Genomic DNA, 14,231 nt, shown 5'->3' with positions numbered 1-14,231 from the left:
GCACACTTACACACAAGACAAATGCAAACACAGATACACATAGAACAGGATTCCCGCACACAAAAACAAAAGGCGAATCCAAGCATTCCCTGAAGGTCCCCAAAGCTTCCTGTTTTAACCACAAACAAAATGCAAATGAAAAGACAAGAAATCGTGACCACCAGCGTCCTGGCAACTCACCCAGCAAAGGTAAAACTTCGTAACAGTTGGGATACGCTGAATTTACTTGATTTTAAAAAGGCTCTTTCTCTCTTCCCCCTTTGATTTGTACTTCTACTAATTAACCCACAACTAAAGTCACAGGCACTGTGAGTTGTGTCTGCATTTCAAGAACATGATAACAGTTGTAACTTCAGGGTTTCTCCTAGAAATATTTTGATCTCTGAGGGTCATGATACTGAGAAAATATCTAAGCCAGTTTTCTCTGATAGGCAAAAAAAACCAGTTTCAGAATTTCAACAGTTTCATCTTAACCAATTTTCTCTAGAGTTTGAATGAAGAATGTTGTGGCCATGTGGTGTTTAAAAAAAAATCACTTTTCTTTTTATAGAAGCATAGTTGAACATTTAACAGTTTTGTAAAATACACCCTAGACTACAAGATAGAACAGAGCACTGATCACTCACACTTAATTATTCATGGCCAGTGTTGTCAAATACCAAGCAAACCAACAAGTCAAGGCAAACCTGTCTCTCAAGGCTCAAGTTCCCTAGTCTCAAAAGAGGGAGTTCCTAACCAGTGGCCATCAGAAACAAAGCCACATGACAAAGCCTTACTTAGTCCAAAAGGGAAAATCCCAATGAATACTCCTCTGCAGCTGAAGTCAATGTGATAGGGAAGAATACTCTGGTGTCGCCACACATCAGTTCCATTACTTACCAAAGACGTCTCAACTCGCCAATGTGAGCACCTTGTTTTCCTTTACCAGAAGTGCCATAGGCCAAGGACGCCCGGTCGGTGGCAAGCGCCTGGTGCTGCCCCTGAGAAAAGGTGCTCAGGTGCTGGACAGGATCCATCTGGGTCACTGAAACTCACTGAACCAAATCTGGGTCCACTTGCCCATGCACAGTAAAGCCAATTTACTGACAGCAGGGTGTGGTGAAGGAAAGTGCGGTGTTTGTTGCAGGTACCAAACAAGGAGCTCAGATCTTCTGAGCATTAACACTGATCACTGGACAAGCCTAAGTTCACCTTCTTTCATCTTCTTTGAGAAAAAAAACTAAAGATGCTCGGGCTTATTAGACACATGTCCTGTACCACATTAAATTGAAAAGTTGTAGGAAAACGTATGCTTTTAGAGGTTACAGAATGTGTTTGTATGTTTGCCAATCAAAACATGCTGATGTAAGTGAAGTGCAAGTCCCTCAGTCATGTCTGACTCTTTGTGATCCCCATGAACTATACTGTCCATGGAATTCTCCAGGCCAGAATTCTGGAATGGGTAGCCTTTCCCTTTTCCAGGGGATTTTCCCAACCCAGGGATCAAACCCAGGTCTCCTGCATTGCAGGCAGATTCTTTACCAGCTGAGCCACGAGGGAAGCCCAGGAATCCTGAAGTGGGTAGCCTATCCCTTCTCCAGAGGATCTTCCCAACCCAGGAATTGAACTGGGGTCTCCTGCGTTGCAGGCAGATTCTGTACCAACTGAGCCATCAGGGAAGCCCATGGTGATGTAAAGAACGGTTCAATTATTTGCTTCTTGGTTTTCACTAGAGATTAAAGTTCTTAAGGGTTAAAATTGTAATACATATGTAATTAAGCTTCTAAAAGTAGTAAAGGAAGGATTTCAATGTGTAAAGCAAGTAGGATATACACTGTCAGTGAGAGAAGATATAAAAAATGGAAATATCTTTGTTCAGGGGGTAAAGGGCAAATTGTTTTGTCCCAGGGCTTCTGGTCTCTGGGTGGGAAAAAATAAAGGACAAACTAACACGGATACAGAAAGTGATGGAAGGTTTGTGGAAAAAGAATCTTAAGAGTTTTGCATGTGGTCAAGATGGCCTCAGATTAGACTGAAATGAATTAAGTAAATGAAGTTTGCTATTAAAAGTAAGCTGGTGCAAGACTCAATGTGGTTTTCCCTCTCTGTTAAGGGAGCAAAGTTTTCCTGGAATATTGAGCTGCTTTTGATAACCACTGCTTTTGATAACAGCTACTAAAACTAGCTGACTCTGAGTTTTCCAGAAGACTCCTGAGGCATCTCAGGGAGGAAATATTAAACTAATTGACATTATTTAGTATGTTAAATTACATGAGAAACATTATATGGAAAAAATTCTCTGATGTTGTCACAGAGTATAACTAATCATGACATGTAATACTGCACATGGGTGAGCAGACCCAAGTTTGGTTTAACAATATTTGGTGACCCAGATGGGATTTCCATTGCATCTGGGTGCCAAAATCTGTTACTGAACAGAATTTGGGTTCCCTCGCCTGCACACAGTAAAGCCAATCTACTGACACCGGGTTGTGGTGAACGAAAGTGCAGCATTTATTGCAGGCGCCAAAACAAGTTCGGGTCATTCGAGCATAAGCCACCCAGACTCCTTGTTTGGCACCTGCAATAAATGTTGCCCCTTTCTTTCACCGCAACCCGGTGTCAGTAGATTGGCTTCACTGTGTGCAGGCGAGCAGACCCAAATTTCATTCAGTGACTTTCAACCTCATCAATTAAAAAACAATAAGGAAAATAGGAAAGGGAGCCACTGCATATTAAAAGATATTTAAGAGCTATGAACCAAACACAGTGTTTGGATACTGACTCAAATAAGTCAACTGTAAAACGACAGTTGTGAGCCAGAAAAATCTGGACACGGATTGAGATTAAGGAAGAGGATGATGATGCGGTTGTGCTTGTAACCAGCACTTTCCTTTTTTAGAGACACATTTGCAAATGAAGAGATGTGACACCTGGAAACACTTTAAAATAATTTGGTGAGGGTGGGAGGATGGGGATGAATCGGTAAAATGAAGTTATGCCTGAGGCTGAGCTATGGGACACAGGCATTCATTATTCCAGTCTCTCCATTTTTGTGCGTGTATCCATTTCCGTTTTTTTGTTTTTTAAAGAACAGCATTCTTACACAATTAAGTCTAGGTTTATCTATTTTTATTGTGGTAAAATATATATAACATAAAACTTGCCATTTTTACCATTCATAAGTGTAAAATCCAGTGGCTTAAGTACACTCACAAAGTTGTGTAATCATCATCATTATTTCCAGAACTTTCTCATCTTTCCAAACTGAAACTCTGTCCCCATTAAATACTAACTCGCCATCCACCTCCCCCAGCCTCTGGCACCATTCTACTTTTTGACTGTATGAACCGGATGACTTCATATAAGTGGAATCATACAGTATTTGTATTTTTGTGTCTGTCTGTTCTCATTCAGCATCCTATTTCTGAGGTCCATTCATGTTGTGAGGCATGTGTCAGAACTTCATTCCTTTTTGTGGCTGAATAGTATTCTATTGGCTGTAGAAACATTCTGCTTATCCATTCTCCTGTTGATTGGATTATCTCCACCACTTGGATTGTTTCCATCTTCTGGTGACCGTGAATAACGTGGCTATGAACACTGGTATACAAGTACCTGTTCAAGTCCCTGGTTTTCTACTCTCATGGGTATTTACAATACCCAGAAGTGGTATTGCTGGATTATACAGTAATTCTACATTTAACTTTTTGAAGAACCACTAGCTGTACCATTTTACATTCTCACCAGCAATCCCAAAGTTTTCTATTTCTCCACATCCTCACAAACACTTGTTATTTTGTTTTGTAATAGCCACACCTAATGGGTGGCAAAGACCCAGATGCTGGGAAAGATTGAAGGCAGGAAGAAAAGGGGACAACAGAGGACAAGATGGTTGGATGACATCACTGACTCAATGGACATGAGTTTGAGCAAGCTCTGGGAGATACTGAAGGACAGGGAAGCCTGGTGTGCTGCAGTCAATGGGGTTGCAAAGAGTTGGACACGACTGAGCGACTGAACACCACCACCACCACTTAATGGGTGTGAACTAGTATCTCATATCCTTAAAGTGCTTTTGATCTGCATCTCCCTGATCATTAGTGATGTTGAGCATCTTTTCATGTATTTATTGGCCATTTGCTCATCTTCCTTGGAGAAATGTCTATTCAAGTCCTTTGCCCGTTTTTGAATCGTGTCGTCTTTTTGCTGCTGGACTATAGTAGATTTAAACTTATTTTATGACCACGAAGGGAAGTGTAAGCACTGTGTCTGCTGCCACTGCTCTACCTCCCAAGTCATCTGGAGCTGCTGGAGTGCTCCGCCTGACCAAGTGGTGACCGACACGGCCAGCCCGCCCAAGGCCTTCTGCCATTTGCAACAACCACCTACGCTCAGAGGCTGTATCTGTACATAAATATACTCTAATTTTCTTCCCAATATTTAAAATATTTTCAGTGGATCTTAATATAAAATGAACCATGCTTTGATCATTTTCTGTATTCTGACACCCCAAGCCGAAATATAAAATATTTATATTTTATAAATATATTTTATAAAATATAAAATATTTATTTGAGAAGGTAGAGTTTACCTTTGAGAATAACTAAACAGAAGTCATCATTTCTCAGATGTAAGAAAGTTCTTCAAGAGATTTTCTAAACAACCTTCACACAATGAGCAGACTACCTCTGGGTAGCCATCTTTATTCTCAATAGTTCTGCCAGAAGTAGAGTTCAGGTGTAGTTCAATCCAGACTCTCACACAGTCCCTGGGACTTGACTCATGGGAACTTGGAGGGACAGTGAGAGAGGGAGACAAGTGGATGTCTCCTGCCCTCGAGTGCACCAAAGGTAAACTATCACTCTGCCTGGTTCAATTAGCATCTATTTCAACAAAACCTCATTGAAATAATTGAGTTCTAAGGGATTTTTACAACTCATCAGACACCTTGAAATGATATCTGGTCAAACTTGATATTCACATTACATTTGTAAGTAGGAGAATGCCAATGATAAAATCTGTATTTTTAGTAGGAAAAAGAAAGATTGTTACAGTTACATGTCAAGAAATTATATCAGGAAGTCAGGAAGAGGAAGAAAACTGGTGTCATCCACAGACAGAGAGGAGAGAATCAAAGGCAAAAGGTTAATGAAATCAAGAGGGGTGAGAAGCCTCAGGGCCCAGTGGGGAGGGGGTGCCCCAACACTCAGCTGCACGAGAGCCCCAAGGAGACAGGACCGGCGAATCACAGTGGGAAGTGCCACACGGGCTCTCGGAACAACAGGTGTGACAGACAAAGAGAGGACAAGAAAGGCCTGAACCGTATTTCATAACCTTGACCTAATAAACGTACAGAATTCACCAAACAGAGAATGCATGTCCTTTCCAAATAAACACAGAATTTTTAAAAATTTGACTACATAAGCGGTCACAATGGAAGTCTCAGCAAGCTGTTAAAAACTGCCATCTTTACAGATCAGAATGTGAGAAACAGGATAGATAAAATAGACAAAATACTATTCTTAAAAAGCAGAGTCTTGGACTTCCCTGGTGATCCAGAAAGGGCAGTGGGATGAGATGTATACTGAAATAATCTTGGCAAATTACTTAAGACTTTTATGTATTTTACCTTTAAGAACAAAAATGTTCATGTAAGTGGGAGGGGGGACGTCACTAACGAAACAGTAACGACACAAAGGTTTAGGATTTTCCAGTCTAATTCTCCCCAAAATTGCTGATATTACTTCAGCCTGTTTTTTGATGGGTCCTGTAATCCGACACAGAAACAATTTACAAACTCAATGTAATTAAATTTCAGAAATATTCAGGAAACCTAATACACACAAAAATTAATATGTTTTAAACTATTTAATCTTTGAATATAGAGACAGTTAAGTTCTTTTGGTTGTTGTAAACACCATCATCATATTTGAATCAATCATATGAATAATAATTCACCATTTACAAGGTACACAGAGCCAACCATTAAATTCATTTTTTTAAACATAGAAGCTTTATTTTATTACAATAAACCAAGTATATTGCTAAAAAATGTTAAAAAAATAACCAGAATAACCACATTATAAATAACCATAAATGATCCAATTAGCACAAATCTAACATAGGTATGGCTTTAAAAGGCAATTAAAAATATACAATGAAAATAAGGAACTTGACGAAATTACAAAACTCACAAGATGGAAATGCACATGGGCAGAGGAGAGGAAATGGAGAAGAGAAACTCTCAGCACTCAGCCTGACAGGCTGGCTGTGGGAGAGGCATGCTCAGGCCCCCAGGATCTAGACATAGGAGGCTCTTTCTAAAATGGTTCTGAAATGGTTCCCTGTTTATTACACCAATGTCAGCTCAGTTCTCTTATTAGACTTATGCTTTGTCAACAGCAGCATGACAGCTGGGACCAGGAGCAAAACCAGGGCGCTGTCCACTAACCACGTGCCCCCACCTCAAGGTCTGAGGCAGGCACCTGGACCCAAGGTTCCCCGAGGCAGAGCACAGGAGCCACTGCCGGGCACATTCTCTCATCTGAAACCCCAAGGAAGGGGTGGGTCGGACCCTCGCTAACATCCAGCATCAGGTCCCACCAGGAGCCCAGCTGGCTCGCAGGGTATCAATGGCTCCTCAGCCCCAAAAGACAGGGTCAAGGTTGAGGCGCTCACTGTACCAAGAAACTGAGATGCTTGCCGCAGGTCCCCGCATAGTCCTCCATCACCCGGGCCGAAGGGTCTCTCTGCTCTGTCTTCTCAACACGTTTGATAACCAGACTGTTTGATTATTTTTGACAATGAATTGCCTCTTTTTGTTTCTATTTGTGCTTTATCCCTTTCACAACAATTTCTGAGGGCAAAAATTCACACCCTACAGGCCTGTCTCTGAAACCCCACTGAGCCCCCATACAGAGCAGGTGTCTCCTTGCTAGCTGACAACTGACAATGCAGGCTCATGCTCTGCGGTTGGTGGACAAACCCAGCTGTGCTTCGTACTTTGATAATAGATAATTCCATCATTAACAAGCAGGGTGTTACTCACACTGGACTCAGTATCTGATATTAAAGTCCAGGAAACAAAGGACAGTTTGGGACATCTTCAAGGAAAAGGATAAATAGCAATACTGACCCATTTATAGGACTGAAAGTCTCCTGGCCTAGATACTAACCTTTTTAAGAGAATCTCCATGCCTCTCCTGAATATATTTCAGGAATGCTGTGGTCCACTGCAGAGTCGTGGCCTTATCTGTCTCAGCGTTGCAAAACGGGACTAAAAGGTTCAACTCGTCACAGCAAATGCGGATTCTGCGCCTATGGTCAAAACCCAAATTAATCACATCAAAAAGCTGATGCAGAACAAGGGAATAAAGTGAATGCCTATGTTCCTCAAGGAATTAGCTAAGAGCAGCTCCTCCCTCACCAGGATCCCCTCTGCAGCACCAGGCCCCCTTGAGGGCCAACTCAGCCTTGTCGCACTCCCTGGAGAGTCTCCCCTCTTTACTTCTCCTGGGGTACATGCAAGGGCCAGCTCCAAGCCTCTAGAGCAAGGATGGACCCAAAGCCCCAAAACCAGAAGCAAAACTGTGTATGTGCTTCTTCTGGGCAGAATGTTCTTTCACTCAACAGGCCTTTACCTGCCCGCTAGGTGCCAAGGAGCTCACACAAGCTAGGACTCAGAGCACTCATCCTTCAAGGGGTCCCAGTTCATTTAGAACACAGACTACCAGCCTGTTAATGTTCCCAAACCTGGTCTTTTTAGAGATGATTTACATAAGTGGAGGCTTACTCTTAGACTATTTTTAACTTTCACGAATTACACTCAGTGCTGCACGAGCTGATGTGGAACACTTGATACAATATGGCCCTTGTTGCTCATCTTCCCATGTGTACACTCAGAATTTAAGAGAAACTTTGTAAGGTAGCAACAGTGGGAATTCACTAGATGCTCTGTAACCACAGGCACCAGGCCCAACGTCTCAGCTTGTTTGATGCTGGCGTCCCACTTCAAACACCTATTTCATACACAAGGAACTTATAAGGAGACGAGAGGAACAAGAAGGTTGTTAAACTAGGAAATGGCAGAGGAAGAATTCAAACCTTCACTGTCAACAGGTAGTAGTAAGTAAAAGGCTTTTTGTCAGATGGTAGGTACTCAGTAAATGTTTATTAAATACATGTCAGAGTGGGAACAATGCCCATTATAATTCACAGTGAGTTCAGTTATGTGTGGACACATATTTAGGTGTCTAGCTGCCTAGCTTTAATATTTCCCTTTAAAAAGAAATAAATTGCCTTAGTCCAACACTATAGGTTCAGAGACGAATATATGTCTTGCTCAGTGCTCTAGTTCTTGAGCCTAAAACAGAAACTAGTACAGTACTCAACAAATGACTAACTAACTATATGTGAGGGAATCATCATGTAAAAACCCAGCTGCAATGGAAAATATAACCACCTTTGGATCTATGCAAAACAGCACAAATAAAATCAACAGATAAAACAACTCACATAAGCTGTAACCTCCTCCTTCTCCAACATTATTAGAAGAACCCAACAAAACTGAGTGACTCAGTGACCAGTGACCCTGGCCTGCACCTTGAAACTCAGATTTGGGGGATCCCACCACCACCAGTCACCACCCTGTGACTAAGCCGTGGTGCAAACAACATGGCTTATGCCAAATACCAGCTTTCCTTCCGGGGTCTGGGATCTGGCTGCAGCCGATAAGGAAGGCCCCCACGGTCAGCCCCCTACTAGTAGGATCCCAGGGCGCCAAGTCTCTCAACCGCTCTCCTGGCTGGGGACACACTCCCATGGCTTGGGGCTGACAGGCATCCCGAGTGGCTCCACTGGGAGGGGTTCCTGGGAGCTGGTGCCTGGTCCCCTGGCTCTCCCCACACGCCTCTGCTGGCTCTGCTGGGTTCTTTGTCCAAAATAGACCAGAGCCACGAGTGTTCCCAGTGATTCATCAAGTCTGGGGGTCGTTGTGAGTACTCCCACCTCACAAAACACAGTGGCCGCTGACTCCTGCCGGCTTTCTCTCCCTTTGAATATAGAAATGGCGACACCATCATTTTCTACAAAAGGCTGCCTGCCACCAGCACTGCCCACCACCTGCTTGGCGTCTGAGACAACCCTATGCTGCCGATGTTCAGGCCTTACCTTCGGTCTCTTTCCATGCGGTTGTGCCTCTCCCTGCGTTGGGACCGGCCCCCCTGCGGCCCGCTCTGGGTCTGCTCTCCAAGGGTGGCCTGGGATGACTCTGCTGACTGCCAAGCTCCCTGTGCCGCTGTGGAGCCTTCGCCCACGTTCTGAATCTCTCCAAGGGCTCTTCGTTCTACGTTTGTGTCCAACTGACGTATCCTACTCCGATTCCTCTTACTTATGGCTTGTTTACATAGCGCTTCTTCTTTGCAAAAGAAGGAAAAAGTGGTATTTTAATTTTTCAGTTCTTCTTAACTTACCCTCGTAAATGCTGAATATATTTTTCAGTATTTTCAATCCAAGATGTAAACATGAATGGGTAAGGTGCACACAGAACTGAACAGGAAGCCTCAGTATGCCACAGGGGCAGCTGGCACAGAGCTCCAGGTTTCAAACTATAAAACTGAACATAAACCAAATTAAAATACACTGAGTATTATGTGATCAATAGAGTTTGTCAAAGGTCTCTCCTTTAAATCAAGAGGCATTTTAACTGGGATCTCTGAATAGAGAAACCAAGAAGCTATTTGATTTTCCTGATATTCAGGATGGAATCTGGGATTTTTTTTAAACCCAGAAGTATTTTCTCCAATTCTTGATATGCAATTATTCTAAAATGACAACTGATACTATAACTGCAATGTTCAGAAAAGGACAAAACCTAAGTGGTTTAGGGTTAAACATGCCCTCACCTTACAAATGAGATTCCTTCCCTCTACAAAACCAGTAATCACATCATAGCTGTGACGTGTGCTACAGAAACATGTCAAGTTCCCATCAAACAGGGGTCTAGCTAATACAAGTGGTGATGAGCATTCCCAAGGTGCCACACAAAGCCAAATCTTCTACAGTGACATAATTGCTGAACACAAATTTCAGAATGGGGATAACTTTTAAAAAGACATAGAGGGGAATTCACAAGTATCAGTGATGTTTTGTTTCTTAAGCTGAATAGTCAGTACAGGAACTATTTTAATATTAACCTTTGTACCTTACAAATGTTAACGTATACTTTCGCATACAACGTCACAGTGACCAGGAAAAATTAATCACTGATGTGGGAGAAAGCAGGAGCACTCCATCACTATCCTTTCTCCATCAGCTCTCAGAAAGCACACTGTGTGAGCTGTGTTATTGTTGGACAACATGAAAAAGAATGCTTCCCAGGAAAAATGGATTGAGAGTTAACGTCAGAGGTAAGCAAAGTTTGTCTTCAGCAGTTTCTTTATGTCTAAAATGTTCTGAATCACCTTATGGCCTCTTGTTCCCAACTCAATCCTTTGCCCATCTGCAGACTGTCCCCACCAGGGCTTCCCAGGTGGTGCTACTGGTAAAGTATCCGCCTGCAATGCAGGAGACGTGGGTTCGATCCCTGGGTCAGGAAGATCCCCTAGAGAAGGAAATGGCAACCTGCTCCAGTATTCTTGTCTGGGAAATCCCATGGACAGAGGAGCCTGATGGACTACAGTCCATGGAGTGGCAAAGAGTCAGACACGACTGAGCGACTAAACCACCACCACTCAGTTCAGTTCAGGTCAGTCACTCAGTCGTGTCCGACTCTTTGTGACCCCCATGAATCGCAACACGCCAGGCCTCCCTGTCCATCACCAACTCCCGGAGTTCACTCAAACTCACATCCATCAAGTTGGTGATGCCATCCAGCCATCTCATCCTCTGTCGTCCCCTTCTCCTCCTGCCCCCAATCCCTCCCAGCATCAGAGTCTTTTCCAATGAGTCAACTCTTCACATGAGGTGGCCAAAGTATTGGAGTTTCAGCTTTAGCATCATTCCTTCCAAAGAACACCCAGGACTGATCTCCTTTAGAATGGACTGGTTGGATCTCCTTGCAGTCCAAGGGACTCTCAAGAGTCTTCTCCAACACCACAGTTCAAAAGCATCAATTCTTCGGCAATCAGCTTTCTTCACAGTCCAACTCTCACATCCATACATGACCACAGGAAAAACCATAGCCTTGACTAGATGGACCTTTGTTGGGAAAGCAATGTCTCTGCTTTTGAATATGCTATCTAGGTTGGTCATACTTTCCTTCCAAAGAGTAAGTGTCTTTTAATTTCATGGCTGCAGTCAACATCTGCAGTGATTTTGGAGCCCAAAAATATAAAGTCTGACACTGTTTCCACTGTTTCCCCATCTATTTCCCATGAAGTGATGGGACCAGATGCCATGATCTTAATTTTCTGAATGTTGAGCTTTAAGCCAACTTTTTCACTCTCCTCTTTCACTTTCATCAAGAAGCTTTTTAGTTCCTCTTCCCCTAAAATCTCTGAACGGATTTCAGACTCATGCCTCATTCATGAAGTATGAAATTAAAAAAAAAAAAAACTTTACATCTGTCAGCAACTTGAAGGTAACGAAAAATGTATCTAAGTCTATCATTTTTCTGTTTAAAGAGGTTACTGTTAAGAAAAACCAGCCTCTAAACTGAATATTTCCAGGCCAAGTATAAACTCGATGTTCAAAATTGGTATGAATGTTCAAAGTGAGGTGACTAAAGCAGAGGGAGGAAAGGGTTCCTAAAATGCAAGCAGACTTCCAAGATTATTTCATATGTTTATAAACCACCTCCCCCTTCTCCCACCCATGGCCAATTAAACCCACCCAACATCAAGGGCAAAGCTCAGGCAGGAAGAGAAAGCATCTGCCAGCTTCTGCCGTATCACTTACCTCCTACTTTAATCCAAACCTGCTCAGGCAAAGCTTTGTTTCTACTACCCAAAGTCTGCTTAGTGGATTCAATTTCTTGCTGATAACAGAAAGAAAATGCTCTTGGCAATCCAATATCCTGATGCTTGGCAGTTTCAAGTATAGAACATGAGTTACTAGAACTCTAGAGAAAATGAAGCAATAAGAACTTTATCAACATGTGACAATCTTCTCTCTACGTACAAATAAAATGCACTTTAACAGAAATAACACCAAAACTATTCATATGAACTTGAAGAACTTTTATGAGCACTTTTAAGTATCCCCGAACCACATAAATACTCTCGATTTCAAAATGTTATTGCGCTTAATGAAAGGGAAAAAAAAATCCTTGGGACCTAACTAAAATACAACTTATCCTTTTAATACAAAAGAGCAAAGCTTTACAAATTATTTTCCCTACCTGTGTTTGTGAAATATTAGAATTTCCACTAGTAGCGCAAGCATTTGTAGTAAACAGAGGGTATGTAAATTGCAAAGCAGTAGTTGCAGCAGTAGTTTTATTTTTCACTAATGTTGTACATTTGTTTTGTTGTTGATGAAGAGGAACATTCATTAGTTCGGATGGATGGCGAATAAGAGTAACCAAACTGCCAAGACAAAAGAAACCCAGAAACACGTGAAGTGTGTGTGGCGGGTAAGTTTCCTCAAACACCACAATCACTTAGTATCACACTTCCGTGGTTAACATTAGATTTTCTAGATAACAGATTCTAACTCGAATCTGTTACCATGAAAGGCCCCTCATCATGGAAATCTCTATAAAACAATTATCCACTAGTGTTGTAGGGGACAAGTTCAAACTATCTTCCTCACAATGCAAGGTGAAGCTGTGTGTTATCTTTCAGTTACAACTCCCTTCCCATCCCACTTCTGACACCAATCTCTGGTGGTTTGTTTTGTTTTGTTTTTTTTTTTTTGCCATCCTCCAAAATCTGACGACTATGGGCAAAATGGGGGGAAAACTACAGTGTGGGGACAGTCAGAAAACTGAGGAGACACCCCAGCAGACAGGTTACTCCCCTCCAGGAGGCGCTGGGAGAGTGCCTGTGAGCTGGCAGTCTGGCTGCAGGATGAAGCTGCTTTTCACTCGAAGCCTCACAACATGACCTCTCTCTTTCCAGGGCTGTATCTGCACAGCGTGAGGTCAGCCTAAGCCTGAGTCAATGCAAGGGGAAGCGGAGGCGTCTCCTGACATTTAGGTAGGCGATCTGGGGAAAAGCCTTGATCCTCAGGAGCATCTGTGCACTTAACTCATGTCTCTTCCACGTGCAGACGCAGAGTGCACACCATAAAGGAAATGCTATGGGGTGTGTACGCAAGACCTGCTCACTCTGCCTGCACAGAGCACACAACGTCTCAGGTCGGCCCCAGGCCCTCTTGAGGCCTGCTCCCTGTTATGATGCAAGCTGCACGGAGGCTGCTAGCCTCTGCACATGACCCTGGTCTACACCCAGACCGAGGCTGGTGCTTCTCTGCACCGGGCCCTGGTCTACACCCGCACCCGGCCGGGCCCGGTCGCCGGGGGATGCACCCACTTGTTGAGAGCCACGCCGGGCTCCGGGGGCTCCGCGCCGCGCGGGGCGGGCGGGGTCTCGGCAGGGATGCTGTTGAAGCGATCCTCCAGGCGGACGCGCACCGCCGACTTGGCCCGCGCCTCCGGCGCGCCCTCCGCGTTCTCCTTGCCGGCGCCGTCGGGCGCCTTGGGCCGGGGTGCGCCCGGGCCCGGGCCGTCGGCGCCCGGCGTCTTCTCAGCGGCGGGAGCCGCGCCCGCTTCGCTCAGCAGCATCATGCGCAGCTCCTGGAAGTCGATGTGGCCCAGGCACTGGTTGGCGCCTGCGAAGCCGCCGTCGGCCAGCGTGGGCGGACACAGCACTGGGTACACGGGCGGCGCGCCCCCCGCCGCCGCGGCTGCCGCGCCCCCGGCCGCCGCGAAGCTTCCCGCCGCCGCGCCGGGCGCCGCCGCCGCCAAGAAGGCCGAGTTGAGGCGCGTCTCGAGCTCGCCGTCGGCCGCCGCCGCCTCCATGTGCGAGTAGAGGATGTGCTGCAGTTGCGTGTACTCGATCTCCGTCATCTCCACCAGGCTCAGGTCCGTGGTCGTGAAGCTCAGCCCCGCCTCGCCCAGCGTCGCGTCCGCGCCCTCGGGGCCCGCCGGCCCGCCCGCCTGCGGCGGCTCCCGCGGCCCGGGGCCCGACATGCCGGCGCCAACGGCGTGGGGCGCGCGGGCGGGCCGGCGGGGCCAGGCCGGGCGGGCGGGGGCGCGGAAACCGCCAGCCGCAGCGCGCCTGCGCCGCCTGCCCGCAACGGCAGCCCCT

The 14,231-nt window shown here is 44.9% G+C and overlaps 1 protein-coding gene across 3 annotated transcripts in view; it reads right to left on the bottom strand.

Annotated features, from left to right (window-relative positions):
* The window catches only part of TCFL5 (transcription factor like 5), a 17,371-nt gene extending 3,140 nt beyond the window's left edge, over positions 1-14,231 (bottom strand). Inside the window, exons 1-5 of one of the 3 annotated variants that reach the window (XM_025001126.2) lie at positions 13,455-14,197; positions 12,320-12,506; positions 11,878-12,040; positions 9,151-9,397; positions 7,158-7,299 (exon numbers count right to left, since the gene is read on the bottom strand). In XM_025001126.2, coding sequence (XP_024856894.1) covers positions 7,158-7,299; positions 9,151-9,397; positions 11,878-12,040; positions 12,320-12,506; positions 13,455-14,113 — 1,398 coding nt within the window. In that variant the 5' untranslated portion in view covers positions 14,114-14,197. Of the gene's footprint in view, positions 1-7,157; positions 7,300-9,150; positions 9,398-11,877; positions 12,041-12,319; positions 12,507-13,454 lie in introns of those variants that run through there. The other 2 variants (XM_025001127.2, XM_059892980.1) reach the window with 2 other exon arrangements.

Source organism: Bos taurus, chromosome 13 (assembly GCF_002263795.3).
Source record: "Bos taurus isolate L1 Dominette 01449 registration number 42190680 breed Hereford chromosome 13, ARS-UCD2.0, whole genome shotgun sequence".
Classification (NCBI taxonomy): Eukaryota; Metazoa; Chordata; class Mammalia; order Artiodactyla; family Bovidae; genus Bos; species Bos taurus.
This window is presented reverse-complemented; position numbering and strand designations above follow the sequence as displayed.